The following is a 17,002-nucleotide window of genomic DNA, read 5'->3' as shown; positions in this document are numbered from 1 at the left end:
TTCCAAACTCTCATTCCCATGAATTGGGACCTGCAGTCCAGAATGGTCGTTGTGTTTTCCTCAGCGTTAGGAGGCAGGGCGAGAAAGACTGAGGCAGCCCCGGAGGGAGGGTCAGAAAGGCCGAGCCACCTGGGCAGGCTACACTATTCGCGGCCGAGGGCGGATCAAGGTGGCGCACTAAACTGCATGTGTCGCAATCCGCAGCGGAGTCTGGGGCAACCGCCAATCATGGACCGCCCAAACATGCACTATTTCCAGTGTGCATGACGCCATGGATAAGTGATGGCGTGATGGGCTTTCATTGGCGACCCACCCACTCCCTACTGCAGGCCCCGGAGTCTCTTTGCCGGGGCCTGTTGGGCCTTGAAGGTTAGGTTGGACCTGGTTACTACTTCCGCAGGTACGGAGTACAAAAAGTCAAGGGGGAATTGACCAAAGGGGGGGCTGAATTTAGCCATGCATCAGTTCCTCTTTAGGTAATTCTTTTCTCGCCGGCCCCCATAACCGTGCTCATGCATGTTCTAAAACTGCTACTCTGTAACTACGCGCCCATAATCCTGGCAAGGTCCTTGGTCCTATTCCTTGTGTCTGGTACTCCGTATATCCATACGTGTTCAAACATGGACATTTCCGCGTGCACCCAGGGTCCCCACCCGGACTTCCTATTCTGGGACACCACGTTGAGACTTTGGCGCGCGGGATTTTTGAGACAAGAGATGTGGCAGATAACTTGGGTGGGTGTATTGCGGGGAGGGTCAATCAGGGGAGGTCATGCTGATCTCGATTTAGGTGGAGCTTCCAAAACACAGACACGTAATGTATAATCGGGAGGGAGGGGGAACGATCCGAATGGTGCAAAATACAAGAAAGAAAAAAGTAGACCGCATGTACACAGTACACAGAAAAATGAGTACACTACACACAATATGCTGGTCTCAGACACACACCAAGCTACATCTACCACGGGTCTTGATCCCGACAGCGGTGTAGGCACTTAAACTGACCGCTTCGCTGCAAGGACAAAACCTTGCAGCCCATCGAGTCCAAGTGGCACGACTGGAATTGCGCATGACGTGTTTTTACATCACGCGATACTTTCCCCAAACGCCATCAGATATTTTTTTTTTGACTTTAGGATCGCTTGGAGTTATTGTTTTCGGGCAAATCATATGCGTCCATGCGTCCATCGACGGGAGCGGTTAGATGCTACATGGGGCTGCGTGCATGATGACATCCGATAATATATGATAGACAATGTAGTCGTGCACGGCTCAGCTCTTGATTTCTCCCATCGTCTGCAGCAAGTGTGTGTCGTAACGTTGGACCAGTATCACCTATGCACGGACAGTCCCTGACTTACAAGCAATAAACATGCGCCGAGAAATGCAATGCGACCGACTGTCTGTATCAACTGAGTTTGGAGTAATCAGAAAAACCTTCGTACTTCCGAGTATCCAAATGTACAGATCAGATTATCAAACGCCATTGGATGGAATGTAAGGATAAGGATTACAGTTAAGTGTAGAATTGAGAACTAATTCTTATCTGCGGGTCAACTTGTTCCCTTCTGCACCCGAGGTCCGGTAGTCTTTACACCTTAAAATCCCTTAGTCTTCAAATTGAACCATGGATCTCTATGATAAGATATTTGCGTGAGATTAGGAATATCCGACCATGGACACTGTTATCACTAAATTTTGAGTATCATCTTTACCCCGCACGATCGTCATTCCAAAGTCATCTTCGGGCGGCTTCATAGTTTGATTTCCAAAGGGAGGTTGGTGTGCGGGTAACCACTGGTGTACTGGTCTATCATGGCCCTGTTGTTAGCCCTCTGGGTTGGGGGAAATCCCGAAACTCTGCAGATTGATGGAGGCGTCATGTACACAATCTGCGACTTGAGATAATAATGAGATCACCTTCCAATCCTTATCACAATTATCTCCCACCCATCATAGTGCCAGGGTGAGTGCTAATTAACTAGTGCGTATTTGTTCCACATTGAATTTACGGTGCCCACCACAATTTAGAACTAACCCTGCTCGAGAATGGCGCCAGGCATGGGAAATGAATAGCGTTTCACCTATCGTACCAGTCAACTGGAAAAAAGTCACCCCGGATTCTAGTCTGACCTGCTAGTAGACAAAAGAAAACATGGAAAATTGGCTTTTTTCGATCAATTTTCTGCCCGCTTCATTCACACTATTGGATACTTATCCTCCAATCAGTATTCGTTATGTAGTTGGGCCGAGCAATGACCCTCTTTAAGGCCGAATGCGTCCATCATTCTTGGTTGCCACGGACTATCGATATGCATACATGACATTCTCCATTGACACGTAGGGCATCTGGGTTGCATGGAATCGCATAATCCGATCTCGGACAAAGCGCCTGATGGTTGGGATTCCGAGGTGCGGGGATATTCATCATATTGATATCATCTTACCAGCGAGGCTGGTGATCCCGAGGTCAACATTCCCAAGTCCGGGGTATGCCGCTCTGCATATTTGCTTTTGTGACAATACGACCCGTTGCAGATTATGCCATTAAGGTCGGTCTGAAAGTGGTGCTACATGCACATAAATGATGTATATCAGGATGGTTTCGTTCTAAATCTTAATGTGGGCGGTACTCCGAGGTCTAGAGAATGTTACATATGAAGTCATTTCTGTCAGATATCAACAGCACCATTGATTAAACCATGCCCTCAGGTAGAACTCTTTGTATGAGTATTCCTTACTTTCACTTCTGATATGACAGCCTCTTCTATAACTGGTCTTGTCTAGAGGATATCTCTGGTGAAGGTGATTATTGAGTCTTCTACTTCTAACATCAAAGGTGAACGCTATTGTATGCTTAATGCCGGACCCTATTGTATTCTAACGTTGTATCATTATAATCTTACTTTCAACTCAAGCACTGAGCCAATATAATCCATGCCGGTCTCACTCGCAGCGACGTGGATCACCAACGATTGTCCAACGGTAGCCTACTAGATAATCCTGACCCGGCCATATCAAGTCGTCGTGTATCAAAAGAGATGAGACTCTTTCGGAATTCATGGCGTCTGACAGGAGTGTTATATCATCAATAGAAGCTCAGAAAACTTTTTGGTGCCCCCTCAACTCAGATGTTGTTACCTGATACCTGAGGCTCTCACCTACGGCCCAGCTATCCTAACTCCAATGCTGCATTGCGAGTCTCCAATCAGCCTACTTGGACACATACATATCTCAACGCTTCCAGCTCTTCGTTCAAGCGACTTGGGAACAATAGTTTCTTTTGGTGATAAGGCAGCTCTTTCATCGACTAATACTAGGATCAAAATCTCCAGTATGCATTTCATCTTGTTCCACCTGTACATCCGGTGTCTCTGCAACCAATTTTACGCGATCTAGCGAGAGAGAAGGATTTTTTCTAAGCTAGCGGCAATCTTTGCATGCCGATGCTTGAGATGGGTCGAAGTCAGGCTAGCCATCCTGTACATCCTTCAGGCATACCAACTCGCCATGCTTGCTTCCGCGGACTCACCGACCCCCCAATAATCGATTTTTGCTGTCGACGCGCCCCATACGGGCTAATTGCGGATGATAATAATGCCCTGAGCAACATCCCTAGACCACACACACCGCGCCTGCCATACTCGTGGGGCGGTGTTTGTTGCCGCTGAGCCACGTCGAGGGAAGTCCCATTGGTCTACCGTCAGTTATCTGGTAGCGAGACATCACATGGCTTCCGGCAGTCCATGGGGTATAGATGCCAATAAAATATCAGGTCGGTATCAATGTGCGTGGATTGGCACGCATTGTTTTGGTCGGATTGGTTGCGGCTCCTCAAGATGCCATCGACGCATCCTTCGCGCACTCCATGGTACTGGATGGAGACTCATCCTTTGAACACGGAATACAGATGAGCCCAGATTTTATTGACCTAGGTGCCATGAAGTTTGAAACCCCGAACATGAAGGGCGCTGTGATCCTCATCAGATCTGAAATAGAAGCCTGCGTGGGAAAAGTAGCGGACATGTTGACAGCGGACAAACTTTATCGACTCCAACCGATCCAATGGCCAGCGCTGAATATCCCATAGCGGCAAAGGGCTTCCGGTCTGGCTGTTGCCTCGTCTCATACCTCGCCTGATACCTCGGGGGATGAACAGGAGGACAACACCACAATGAAGCGCAATTGGATTGGATGATCATAACCCAAGACTGGTATCCGAGAGACACGCGAAGTTCTGAGCTAGATTTTGTCCCGATCTTCTCGGCGGGTGAGGCTTGATGTTGCTTACTTGGCTCAGCGGCCATCAGAACCTACATGTATAGATGCCCCTGTTAGCACGGGAGTACAATGCTTCGTGAATGTATTTAGTCAAATCGATGTTGAAACTAATTAATTGTGAAGTCTGTGCCTAGGTTTGTGCAAAATAATTCAAATACTGTATCACGACATATAGGTTGGAGAAGCCTTGCTGAAGTTCTTCGCTGCGCCGATCTACACTAATGCTGCTTGACTAGATATATATCGTGAAATTTTGTATGGTAGATGTGGAAATTGAATTTACAACTTTTCTGAAGAATCATATTTTCCCCCATGAACACTCCACTTGAGAAACTGATTGATCTGCTCTGTTAGAATTATTGAGCTCGTAGAGTTGTTTGATCTTCGTTACATTTGAAGAGTTTGATATTGGTGACACCTCGATGCGAGGGTTGAACCCCCAAATCGGGTTAGTGACATTCTGCCCTAACCACAGCAGACCGAACCGTCAACAACTACAGTGGCTGTAGCTTGCCAGCAATCCTGCTCCGATCCGGCCCATTTCCTCGCTGAAGCTGAGACGATGCAATTTTACTCATGAACAAATAGAAAATAGGTGACTTTAAATATGGCTCAATTGTGGCATGACTCAAAATTGCGACAACATGCGATCTTTTACATAGGATGAGTGTAAGTATAGCAGCTGCAGAACCAATAGTCAATGATAACAAAAACAAGGGTAGAATGTTCTGGCCCTATAGTAGATAGAGCAGTCGTTGATTCTAGAGCCCACAGTCACCACCTACATGTTCAGATAATAGCCCTATCAGCATACCCTGCATGATATGACGATGGTGGCAGAGAAAAAGTCCACAATCTGGAAGATCATTGTCTTTAACTCCAATCCTATACCTCCGATCAGAGTGCCCGCATTCCATACAAGATTTGATCTCATGCCGGCCGTCACCCCGGTACCAACGTTTATCTCCCCAATACCACCTCAACCTTGCATGGAATGTGAACCACCACCAAAGATCAAAGATATAATGGTCAACCTGAACCCTCCATACAAACCTTCTTTGAAATATCCTGATCATCTTGCATCAAAAAAGTCCTCGTTTACCATTATATTTTAAATACATCAATACCCCCAAAACCAACATGAAGCTCTCTATCTTCGTTCCTCTGGCTACATTCCTTGCCTTCTTCGCCGTTGCCGAGAAGGTAGATGATAGCCCCAGTGTTTGCCTTGTGAGCCTACCAAGATAACAGCAACGTCCAACATGCATATGCTGACTGACGGATCTGTTATAAGAACCGATGCCTTAATGAGGCCGCCGGAGTGGCTGGTTGCACGTCACAGTTCGATAGTGTCTGTACCTGCCCCAGTGTACCCTTCAAAAATACGCTTGCTCTTTGTATCAAGGATGCCTGTGAGCCGGCAGACTTGGAAGGTATGTTTCGTATAGCTTTGAGTCATGTAGAGTGGAGCTGATGTTGTGTCATTTGTAGAGGCGAAAAAATTACACCAGGAACGTTGTGGAGATGATGCAGATGCCTAAGTGGGGAGCTGTATAAATTATCTAATGCCGTAATAATTTCAATGATAATACATATTTCGGGATTTGATGGGCTCTTACTGTAGGGTTGATAGTATCACCCGTAAGCTTATACAATGGATCTGCCCAGAGGCGATTTCATATGGCCGCACCAGGAGAAAGGAAAGTCTTGCACAGTGGGCCATCTGCGATAAAGTGAGGCTCTAAAAGACCTATACACCTGGTAGATCAACAATCCTGAGAACAGGCGTAACAGCTGTACTGACATAATTGCGGGATCACGCCATGGTTCAGGAGCGGATGTGCCGTAATTTCCGAACCATGCATTATGAAAGCTACGGGAAACTACAAGGGAAAAGATCGAGTAGACCCATGGAAGAACTCCATTGCGATTGCACAAGACACGAGATATCAAGCTAGGTGACAGGAAGAACAGGAAGAAGGTTAAAAGGTCGGGAAATAATTTTTTCGTTCTTGAAATTCGTATTCTGAATCAACCCATAACCATCTAAGCCTCCTGAGACAGGTTCTCGTAGGCAGTGGGGAAACGGCGCATGTTCTGGGCGATCTGGCCGTGGCCAGTCAGGAACTGAACGTAAGCACCATCCTGCTTGAGCTTGCCCTCGTTGCGCATCTGGACGTAGTCCTCACGGCGAACGGGAGTGAAACCCCAGTTCTTGGAGACAATGATCTTTTGGCGACCGGGGAACTTGTACATGGAGCGGCGGAGGGCCTCGATGGCAGTAGCCTGGTTGGCGTCACGGGTGCGGACGGACAGGATGACCTGGCCAATGTTCACACGGGCAACAACACCCTGGGGCTTACCGAAGGCACCACGCATACCAGTCTGCAGACGATCGGCACCAGCGCAAGACAACATCTTGTTGATACGGACGACGTGGAAGGGGTGCACACGGACGCGCAGGTGGAAGCCTTCCTTACCGGCGATCTTGACGAGGTACCTAAAAGGCGAAAATGTTAGAATCTGGGAAGGTCGAGGGAAATCGGATCGTCGATCGGACGTTGCAGGGAGAAACGTACTTGTTGGCACAAATACGGGCGGCCTCGAGAGCCTCGGAGGACAGCTGCTCGTACTCGTTGGAGACCAGGTGGACACAGGTGGGGAAGTCGTCCACGTTGGCCTTCTTACGACCGAGATCGAAGATACGAATCTTGGGGTCGGGAACACCACGGTTGAACCGGGACTTAGGGTAGGGCTGTATGGAGAAGAAAAGGATGTTAGCGATAGAACTTGCCGAGCCGTGACTTCATGTGCCCATCTTCAAATTTCGTCTCCAAATCTGCGAAAAGGTTTTTTTCTTTCTCCTTGGACGTGTAGAATTCCCAGGAATCTGAAGCCAGTCACCAGAATCTCAACGTCGTGGTTCGTCCTCCGTTGCGATCATGGTGCCTCAAGTATTCCCCCACAACCGAGCTTCCGCACACAAAATTCAAGAGATCGAAAATCGGCAACGCACCTTGTTCTTGCAGTAGCGGTAACATCTCGCGGGACGACGGGCCATCTTGAATGCTGGAAATAGGCGGACTGCACTTCCTGCGAACTGGGGATAGTTGGGTGTCGGTTGGTGTCGAGGGGCCGAAAGGGAAAAGAAGAAAGTGGCCGGCGGGTCACGGGATTGTTTGATTTCCAAGCAGCGATGGTGGCAATAATGCCCTAAGCCCTAGTAGCGGACCAATCACATAACCCTCCGAGGTATCCACTTTTCCTGGCTCACTACAATCTGCTTACTGAGCATTACGGGCATTCATTCCCCGATAACGATAGCTGGTTTATGGGGTCTATCTATACGGGTTGGAAATCAGAAATCACGTCAACTGGCTTAGTAGCTGCCTGGTTTGCTTTTGGTGCTAGGGATCATAATTCATAATCATGTTTCCATATGCGCTGTGGATCCTCCAATTAAGTGGTCACCGCACATACTCCCAACCCAACATCTACCATCACCAATTGCCCCAAGGCAACCCGTTTACTGGGTTGCAAGGATGTCCGAGTCACCAGCATCGAGGATAGCCATGGTGGAGCAACGGAAGAGCTTACCGCAGGCGGTACCGAGCTCAATCTGTTCAGGCCGTTAGAATTGCTGTAGGCAAGGCAAATCATTTGCCTGTGCAAACTTACGTTATTACCCGAGAAGTGGTGAACAGGGGTCTTGGCCAGCATGGCGTAGTACTCGAGCTCACTCTTGCGCAGAGGAGGAGTGTTGGCAGCGATAATGACCAGCTTGGCCTTACCAGAGCGCAGAGTCTTCATGCAAGAAGTAGCACCCAGAGTGACCTTACCAGACTTCATCACCAAGGCGAGCTTGGAGTTGACCTATACTGATTGTTAGGCTTTTGATGACCACCGCCATGTCTGGGACGGAATCATTGTAGCAGGACTCACATTGTCGGAACCCTTCTTAGACTTGGGGGCCATCGTTGCGCTTGAAGATCTTTACAGACTTTCAAAAAGAGAGGTAGGAATGGGATTGAGGATGCGCTCCGGCGTGATCGTTGATGAAGAACATGTCCCGTTTGGGTCGAAACCAATCCATTAGGGTGTAGACGGATATATAGTTAATCCGACCCGGCGGTGAGAAAATTTGGGCGGTGTACGTCAGTAGATTAAAACGGAATTAGACGGTGTCCAAGGCAACAAGGTGTCTGTTTCACCCTTTTCATCCTGTAATCTCCGTAATAATACATACTTGCAGCCCAAATCCCCCCGATTTATTGTTTATATCTCAGGGTAACCTGTATCTATTTTTCCCTTATTGCTTCTTTCATCTCTTCAAAGCTAAGATTTCCGTTATACATATCTTCTTTCGCCATTGTACCCCAGCCTCCAGTACACCCACTTTGTTATTTGGTATTTTTAGATACCAGAGTAAGGGGACTCCACCCGCATTCCTACCACCCCCCAAAAAAAGTTCCAAGGCCTCCTGCAATCGGTACTCCCAATTCTCTACTGGCAACATTCCAGTCTGCGCTCAGACAGAGCTGTCTTCAGTGCTTCTTTGGCTTCCATCAGCCATGTGGCAGGCAATCAACTTTTGACAGTCTTACATTCCTCGTTCCATACAAACCAACTCATCTCCACCAGATCCACCCGTTTTTGACCGCTCTCCATTGATACATCTTACACAACTCTTTACATTCATTCTGACCAGACCGACCGTCTATTTGTCTGATTTGGCTGCAAAAACCATTTCCCCCCTTATATAAACTGCCTAGATTCTGGGCCTTGGGTCCCTGCACGATGTCAGCAACGCCTCGAAAGCCTGGAACCCCCGGCAGTTCCAGCAAATCATCGCCCGCAGATCCGCACCCAGCCAACGGGTCCACCACACGAGGACATGCACGCTCACCCAGCGCTACAACTAATGGCCACAACCGTTCCCCCTCCTTAAGAAACTCGACCCCCGTTTCCGCCCGTGCTGCTGCAAGAAAACCCGGTCGATCCAATCTGAGCATGTCGAACGTCCCACGAATTTCCAACGACCCATCTGAAGAGGAAGCGCGGGCCCAAAATGCGGCCCTCATCGAGGACCTGAGAGAGCAACTGCAGAAAGCCGAGACGGCCTCCGAACAGTATCAAAAACAACTTGGTGTTCTGCAAATGCGCTTGGATGAAGCGATCAGCGAACAGAGCAAACTAGAAGACCAAGCCCATGAGCGAGATACTCGGATTGAGACTCTGAGCAGCGAGATCCGGGATCAAGGTCGTCAGATCCGGGATCTGGAACAGAATCATGAACAGGAGCGGAATGCGATGCTGCAGGAGAAGGAGCAACAGACGAGCCGGGAAGAAGAGTTGCTGGCCACCATCCAGCGTCTGAAGGAAGCGGTGGCGCAGAAAGATATGCGCATCAATGCTGAAGGTGACCGCCACCAAGTCTCACGATCTTGTAAGATCTGATGTAGCCGATATTTGCAGCATAGTAAGACTAATACTTTTTGCAGCAAGTTTCCGCAACCGAGCCTCGCCAGACCTGGATGCTCAATTTGCCCCCTCCTCTCAACTCGAGCGCAGCCCCTCCCGCAATAACTCCAACCTTCTCCTCCAGAAAGATAAGTTAATCGAGTCATTGCGCCTGGAATTGGCCGAGTCACAGATTAAGCTTGTGGAGATGGAAAATAAAGGTGGGGGCCAGCAGCGCGAGTTGGAGAAGGAGCTTTTGGATGCTCGCATGGCTAATGCACGTCTTATGGAAGACAACGAAAGCTATCAACTCCTCCTCAGTGAAAAGACGCTCGCCGGAGATTTCACTAAGGGCGACTTTATGCGGGATGTCCACCCTGGAAAGAGTTCCAGTGGCGGGTTAGGCTCGTTGGCTGACGAGCTCGAATCCGTGGATGAAGAAGCAGTCGAAGGAGACTCGAACCACAAGGCTGACGGAGAGCTCAAGAACCTCAAGGACCAGAACAAAGCCTTAACCCTTTACATTGAGCGGATAATTAGCCGTGTCCTACAGCATGACGGTTTCGAGCACGTTTTGGACCGAAACGATGACGATGAACCCAAGAGCGATAAGGCAAGCAGCAGTGAAAAGGATCTGCCTCCCACTCCCCTCGAGAAGGATCAGCAAGCAGGTCAGACGCTCTTGCAGCGGGCCAAGTCCGTGGTTTCGGGCCCAACTCCTCCCCCAAAGCCCCAACCCCGATCTCGTCCGACCAGCATGATGCCTCCGCCTTCTTTCCCGAATACCCACGTAAACGAGAACCCAGAAACCGCGCCCAGCATTCCCATTCGCACCCAGTCAATGAGGGCAGGTCATCGTCGCGCCCGCTCTGAGCAGGTCGACCCAAGTGCTGCTTCCGTTGTGAGTCAGATGTACCGTGGACGAAACTCCGGCGGCCCAATTAGCCCTACAAGCATGGGGCCTGGGTCGCGCCAGAGCATGTTTTCAGGGGCTCCGAGCTACGTATCTAGTATGAGCCGTGCCCCATCTATGTCCAGCCAACCAGAACGTGCCGGACGCAGCAGCTCCACAAGCATTACCAGTGATGCAGCAACCTCAAGCCCTCCCAGGTCTAGCAGCGGCATGACCAACTATACTGGAGCTGTTATGACGCAGAACAAACTGCGACCCCTGCGTCTTGTGAGCGATGCAGCCAAGCTCGAGGAAGAGGAGGCTGCCCGCAAGAGGGCGAACCGCGCGAGCTGGATTCCGTGGTTTGGCAAAGCCAACCCAGAGGAGCAGACCCAGCCTTAGCTGGTCTTTGTTTTTCTGCTGGAACTCGATGATTTGATGTGATATCGGAACTGTCTACCATATTTATCATACCCCCTTATGTGATGCACATAATGCGACCCATGTCACGGCTGGCCAGGATAATAAGTGTGATCTCTTGCTTAATTTGAAGTTTTTTTTGTATGAGTGATGCTTGAACGACTTTACATAGGAGAAAGAGGACATGGAAATAGATGCGGTAAGCTTTCCTAAACATGGAGCACCCAAGAGAGTATATGTACCATAGATCAAATGTTCGGATATTGCGCCCAACAGGTAAATGGATTACACCAAAAGAGACAAATTTGATACCGTACCAAGTTTTCAGTGTAGCTCTTAGACCTGATAATATCCTCGAAGTGAAACATTCAGATTAAAACAGCTTGGAAGTCATGATGAACTGCAGTTGTACTGTGCTGGACTACCCACGGAAGAACTTTAGTGCGTATCCGCCTGCGGCCAGATTGGCTCCTCCACGCATCAACAAGCACATCACTCACACATTGCACCTCTCAAGAAACAAAAAAGCAGACAAAATGCCTGGTCCTTTGTCACTATTTTCCGTCAATGCGGTTCTCGTCATGTCCGCTGACGATGGATCTCGAATTTTCGCCAAATACTACTCGGCACCTCATCCCCCAGCCGGCGCAGCTCCCAACTCGACCAATTACCCTGGTGCAAACCCTTACCCCACTCTCAAGGAGCAGCGGGCATTTGAGAAGGGTCTCCTTGAGAAGACCAATAAGTCCACCAGTGACGTGATACTATACGACAACCGCATCGTGGTGTTCAAGATGGAGAGCGACGTGATGCTCTACGTGGTGGGAAGTGCCGATGAGAACGAGGTTTTGCTTTACAATGTGGTTCTGTCGCTGCGTGATGCTCTCGGAATCTTATTCAAGTGAGTTTAATCCGAAATTTGGAAGCCGATTGTTCAATGGACTATAGAGCTCATACAGTCTTGACAGGGGTGCCACTGACAAGCGTACAATTGTTGAGAACTACGACCTTGTCTCCCTTGCCATCGACGAGATTATCGACGATGGTATCATTCTGGAGACCGACCCCGTCATGGTTGCTTCGCGAGTTAGCCGTGCCCCGGCTGCCGATGCGCCGAATATGAAGAGCATCGACCTTACAGAGCAAGGTCTGATGAATGCCTGGGAGTTTGGAAAACGGCGTCTGGCCGAAGGGTTGCGACAAATGTAGAGGGCAGAGCGCCGCTTGTTTCTTTTCAAATACCTTTTTTTTTCAGGGTTGTAAGGTGCAGGTAGAGTATTGAACTGCCTGGCCTTCCCCTTCTTTACCCTTTTTTTCCCTGGCTGGCCCTGGCGTGATACGGTTTTTTTTATTTACTGTTGCCACTCGTCTGTTGTTGGGATGTAGGATACCATAGATCTTTTGCATGCTTTTATTTCCGTTCTGCATCCTGCAAAAGCAAGCCTCATTCCGTCGCGTGTGATCTCGGCCGTTATGGCTTGAGCTAATATTCCCAATGGCTGAAAGCGCTGATGACTACAATGACAAAGACAAATCCAACAATAACTCCTTCTATTGAGAAGTAGCGTAGCTGAGTTATAGAAATAACAATATCTCCGTAGAAAGCTATAGAACTGGGTGGTTTTGCCTAATCTAGAGCCCGGCTTCTGGTTCCTGCCCCGCATACGTCACGGTCGAAAATTCCTTTCTCTACAACTCCCTACAGCCGCAATGAAGCAGAGATTCTCGTCGCTAGACGTCAAGGTAACTGTTCAGATCTGTCTTTGGAAATAAACAAATCACTGATGAGTCTCAGGTCATCACCCAGGAGCTGGCTGCGGAGCTGGTCAGCCTCCGGGTGTCTAACATTTACGACCTGTCTTCGGTATGTTCAATCCCTGACCACGGAATGACAATAGGCCGAAGTACTTACATGAACTCTGGGGTAACTAGCGCATCTTTCTTTTCAAATTTGCCAAACCAGACCACCGCCGTCAACTCATCGTCGACTCTGGCTTCCGCACTCATATCACACATTACTCCCGCACAGCAGCCACCACCCCCTCGCCCTTCGTAACACGACTGCGAAAGTTCCTCAAATCACGTCGCGTTACAAGTGTCACTCAGATTGGTACGGACCGAGTCATTGACATCTCCTTCAGCGATGGCGCATACCACATGTTCTTCGAATTCTTCGCGGGCGGCAACATCATCGTAACTGATCGCGAGCACACCATCATCTCGCTATTTCGACAGGTCAATGCGACTGAGGGAGAAGAGGCAAAGCTTGGTATCAAGTATAATGTCACCAATAAGCAGAATTATGCTGGAGTTCCGGAGATCACGTCGAGCCGGATCACGGAGACGATAGAGAAGGCGCAGGCTTTGTTTGCCCAAGAGGGCAATGCACCCAAGAAGACAAAAAAGAAGAATGCAGACATGCTGCGCAAATCTCTTTCCAACGGGTTCCCCGAGTTCCCACCGTTGCTGCTGGATCATGCCTTTGCGGTGGTGGGGCTTGATGCTGCGACCCCGCTTGACCAGGCTCTAGCCAGTCCGGATATACTCCAGCAAGTGCGGGAGGTTCTGGATGAAGCTGAGAGGGTCTCGAAGAGCTTTGATATTGGCGAGAGTCACGCAGGCTATATTATTGCCAAGGAGGACGAGCGACTATCGGCACAAACGGATGGCGAAAATGGATCGAAGACCCCGGGTCTTTTGTATGAAGACTTCCACCCGTTCAAGCCACAGCAATTCGCAGATAAGCCGGGAGTGAAGATCTTGCAATTCGAACGTTTCAATGCGACTGTTGATGAGTATTTCTCGTCTCTGGAATCGCAGCGACTCGAATCCCGACTCACTGAGCGAGAGCAGACGGCCAAGCGGAAGCTGGATGCCGTACGAGATGAGCATCGAAAGCGTATCGATGCTTTGAAGGATGCGCAGGAGCTCCATATCCGCAAGGCTGCTGCCATTGAAGACAACGTGTATCGCGTCCAAGAAGCAATGGACGCTGTAAATGGCTTGGTGGCCCAGGGAATGGATTGGGGTGAGATTGCGCGGCTAATTGAGATGGAACAAGGCCGAGGAAACCCTGTTGCTAAGACTATTAAGTTACCTCTCAAGCTGTACGAGAACACCGTCACTTTATTGTTGGGCGAAGGTGACGAAGAAGAGGAAGAAGAGGATCCTGAATCGAGCAACGATTCTGATTCTGAATCGGATGCCGAAGAACGAGAGAACCAAAAGCGGAAGGATGTTGCTTCGAAAATGCTGTCGATCGATATTGATCTAGGTCTTACCCCTTGGGCAAATGCTTCGCAATACTATGATCAGAAGAAGCAAGCATCGGAGAAGCAACAGAGAACCGTCCAGTCTTCTACCAAAGCCCTCAAGAGTCACGAGAAGAAAGTGACAGCCGACCTCAAGAAGAATCTGAAGCAGGAGAAGCAGGTTCTGCGACAGGCTCGAGAGCCATTCTGGTTCGAGAAGTTTGTTTTCTTCATTTCTTCCGAAGGCTACCTCGTTCTTGGGTATGTTTTATACCTTTTTTGTTTGTGGTTTTTGCTAATGAACTGGATAGCGCCCGGGATATTATGCAGAGTGAATTGCTTTACCGGCGGTATTTGAGCAAGGGCGATATCTTCATCCACGCCGACTTGGATGGCGCATTACCATTCGTGGTTAAGAACCGCCTCGGAAATCCAAATGCTCCTATTCCTCCAAGTACACTTTCCCAAGCAGGCAATCTTTGCGTTGCAACTTCGTCATCATGGGAATCCAAGGCTATCATGTCTGCGTATTGGGCGCACGCGAGCCAGGTTTCGAAGATGTCTCAGTCCGGTGCTGGAATGTTGGCTACGGGTGTTTTCGACATCAAGGGTGAGAAGAACTTCTTGGCACCATCACAGCTGGTGCTTGGGTTTGCCATCTTGTTCCAGATAAGCAAAGAGAGTCTGAAAAACCACAAGATAAATTTTGAGGCGACCGAGATTCAGACCACAGAGCCTCAAGAATCGGAAGATCAGCCCTCTAACACCCCAGAGTCTCCCGAGAAGGACGATCAAACGGAGACTGTGGATGATGCAGAGAAAGAAGAAAACGTGTCAGACGAAGAGGAAGATGACAACGATGCCAATGGAGCCACCAGAAACCCTCTCCAACGAGGTGACTCTGAACTTTCTGTCGCCAAAGCAGAAGAACCTGCCGAACCCGAGAGTGAGTCGGACTCTGAAGATGAGAGTACAAAGGATGAGGAGCCAGAGTCTGAGGTCAAGACCGAGGTTGACCAGGATCAAATTGCCGAGGAAGCAGAAGAGTTAGAAGAACCAGAAGAACAGACCGCCTCTAACGCCCACGAGGAGGCTCCTGCAGAGGAAGACGAGAAGCTTACAATCCGTGAGCGACGTACCTTGCGACAGGGCAAGCCCATCGATCGACCAGGCCAAGCTGAACCCGCGCCAACCCGGATTGCGCCAACTCGTGGAAAGCGAGCAAAGGAGAAGCGAGCAGCAGCGAAATATGCCCACCAAGATGATGATGAACGTGAACTCGCTCTCCGTCTTCTCGGTGCCGGAAAGGGCAAAACTGCTAAGGCAGCCCAAGCGGCAGAAGCCAAAGCCCAGCGCGAACGGGAATCCGAAGCACACTTACAGCGAAGACGCGCACAGCACGAACGAGCCGCCGCCGCCGAGCAAAAGCGACAAGCCCAGTTCACCGAGGGTGGCGATGATTACAATGAAGACACTGCTGCTGCTGAGGCGGCGGATCTGAGCTGGATCCCAGCCCTAGTCGGCACCCCAACTCCACATGATGAGATTCTGGCTGCTATCCCGGTTTGCGCACCCTGGAGCGCTCTAGGAAAGCACAAATACAAGATCAAGCTGCAGCCTGGTTCTGTAAAAAAGGGCAAGGCTGTCAAGGAGATCATCGGTCGCTGGATCTCTGAAACTACTACGGGCAAAGTTAAGAAGGATCATGCCGAGGATGTGGGGATTCCTCGTGTTGATGCAGAGCGCCTTCGCTCGCGAGAGGGAGAATTGATTAAGGGGTGGAAGGATACTGAGGTCATTAACACCATGCCTGTGGGCAAGGTGCGCATCATGACTGCTGGCAGTGCTGGTGCTGGCGGTGGTGATAAGGGTAAGGGCAAAGGAGGTGGTGGTAAAGGTGGTGGAAAGGGCGGCAAAGGTGGGAAGAAGAAATAAATAACATACATGGATGGCTAGAGAGGCTCGAGCTAGATTTATCCCAGTGAACTTGGTACGTACATATAAATACATCTACATTTTCATGGGCTTTGTCTGCAGCCGTCCTGGGTTAGGGTTAAATCATGCGCAATGCGGGGTACAGTGTACATACATAGAGCGTTCCAAGATACCTGTGCATATTTAATTCAGCTCTAGTACAAGCTAATACGTAAGCTACGTCTAGAAATGTCCATTTTGCAGACTAAACATTTATGATACGAGGTTTTTACATGGGTATGCAGACCCTGTAGATTGTGGCTTGGCATCAGGTGTTACAACAAGCTTGGAACTCCAACGATGACCTTGGAATTTACTAATATGTACCTACTAGGCATATGATCTGATCTTTCTAGTATTCTCTCTGATCATTTGCTTTCCCTAATTGGGCCGACATTGATCTCATCGTGCAGCCTGACCTGATGAGTCATCCGACGTCATGGAAAAGCGGCTACTCTTTTTTTTGCTCGTCGATAGAGCCACAGCAGCGAACCAGGAGATTGCGCGGGATGATCGTCAATTCTATGCCCTAGATCAGGCCGAGCAAAATAGATACAACCAATACATCCCAGAACAGAGAGCAAAGACCAATTCCGTCTACAGAACTCTCAGACCTCGTGCACATCCATTTGCGCCCCTCATTACGTCGCGATAGTGCGTCATTGATTCGATCCTTATATCAAACTGCTGTTCCCCCGTGCTTTCGCTGGCAGTCAGCGCATACT

At 49.3% G+C, this 17,002-nt stretch overlaps 7 protein-coding genes across 7 annotated transcripts; 5 read left to right on the top strand and 2 right to left on the bottom strand.

The window, feature by feature from the left end:
• Positions 1-3,756: 3,756 nt before the first annotated feature.
• Positions 3,757-4,089, top strand: N7520_008942 (uncharacterized protein; the record flags this gene model as incomplete). Its single annotated transcript, XM_057142876.1, has 1 exon — positions 3,757-4,089. One exon carries the CDS (start codon positions 3,757-3,759, stop codon positions 4,087-4,089), a length of 333 nt encoding a protein of 110 aa, XP_056992164.1.
• Positions 4,090-5,420: 1,331 nt separating this feature from the next.
• On the top strand, positions 5,421-5,821 carry N7520_008941 (uncharacterized protein; the record flags this gene model as incomplete). The annotated part of the gene is made up of 3 exons (XM_057142875.1): positions 5,421-5,510; positions 5,575-5,713; positions 5,772-5,821. The coding sequence occupies 3 exons, from the start codon at positions 5,421-5,423 to the stop codon at positions 5,819-5,821; spliced, it is 279 nt and encodes a 92-aa protein (XP_056992163.1).
• A 505-nt stretch (positions 5,822-6,326) lies between these two features.
• Positions 6,327-7,416, bottom strand: N7520_008940 (60S ribosomal protein uL16; the record flags this gene model as incomplete). Its single annotated transcript, XM_057142874.1, has 3 exons — positions 7,297-7,416; positions 6,860-7,035; positions 6,327-6,780 (listed from the first exon to the last, which is right to left on the bottom strand). Exons 1-3 carry the CDS (start codon positions 7,339-7,341, stop codon positions 6,327-6,329), a joined length of 675 nt encoding a protein of 224 aa, XP_056992162.1. The 5' UTR covers positions 7,342-7,416.
• A 390-nt stretch (positions 7,417-7,806) lies between these two features.
• On the bottom strand, positions 7,807-8,265 carry N7520_008939 (60S ribosomal protein eL30; the record flags this gene model as incomplete). Its single annotated transcript, XM_057142873.1, has 3 exons — positions 8,223-8,265; positions 7,959-8,153; positions 7,807-7,899 (listed from the first exon to the last, which is right to left on the bottom strand). The coding sequence occupies exons 1-3, from the start codon at positions 8,253-8,255 to the stop codon at positions 7,807-7,809; spliced, it is 321 nt and encodes a 106-aa protein (XP_056992161.1). The 5' UTR covers positions 8,256-8,265.
• Positions 8,266-9,077: 812 nt separating this feature from the next.
• On the top strand, positions 9,078-11,034 carry N7520_008938 (uncharacterized protein; the record flags this gene model as incomplete). Its single annotated transcript, XM_057142872.1, has 2 exons — positions 9,078-9,726; positions 9,782-11,034. 2 exons carry the CDS (start codon positions 9,078-9,080, stop codon positions 11,032-11,034), a joined length of 1,902 nt encoding a protein of 633 aa, XP_056992160.1.
• Positions 11,035-11,588: 554 nt separating this feature from the next.
• On the top strand, positions 11,589-12,261 carry N7520_008937 (coatomer subunit zeta; the record flags this gene model as incomplete). The annotated part of the gene is made up of 2 exons (XM_057142871.1): positions 11,589-11,953; positions 12,021-12,261. 2 exons carry the CDS (start codon positions 11,589-11,591, stop codon positions 12,259-12,261), a joined length of 606 nt encoding a protein of 201 aa, XP_056992159.1.
• A 501-nt stretch (positions 12,262-12,762) lies between these two features.
• On the top strand, positions 12,763-16,238 carry N7520_008936 (putative DUF814 domain protein; the record flags this gene model as incomplete). The annotated part of the gene is made up of 4 exons (XM_057142870.1): positions 12,763-12,795; positions 12,848-12,916; positions 12,985-14,564; positions 14,615-16,238. The coding sequence occupies 4 exons, from the start codon at positions 12,763-12,765 to the stop codon at positions 16,236-16,238; spliced, it is 3,306 nt and encodes a 1,101-aa protein (XP_056992158.1).
• Between the last annotated feature and the right edge of the window lie 764 nt (positions 16,239-17,002).

Source organism: Penicillium odoratum, assembly GCF_028828045.1.
Source record: "Penicillium odoratum strain IBT 22623 chromosome Unknown utg000006l_segment0_segment0, whole genome shotgun sequence".
Taxonomy (NCBI): Eukaryota; Fungi; Ascomycota; class Eurotiomycetes; order Eurotiales; family Aspergillaceae; genus Penicillium; species Penicillium odoratum.
This window is presented reverse-complemented; position numbering and strand designations above follow the sequence as displayed.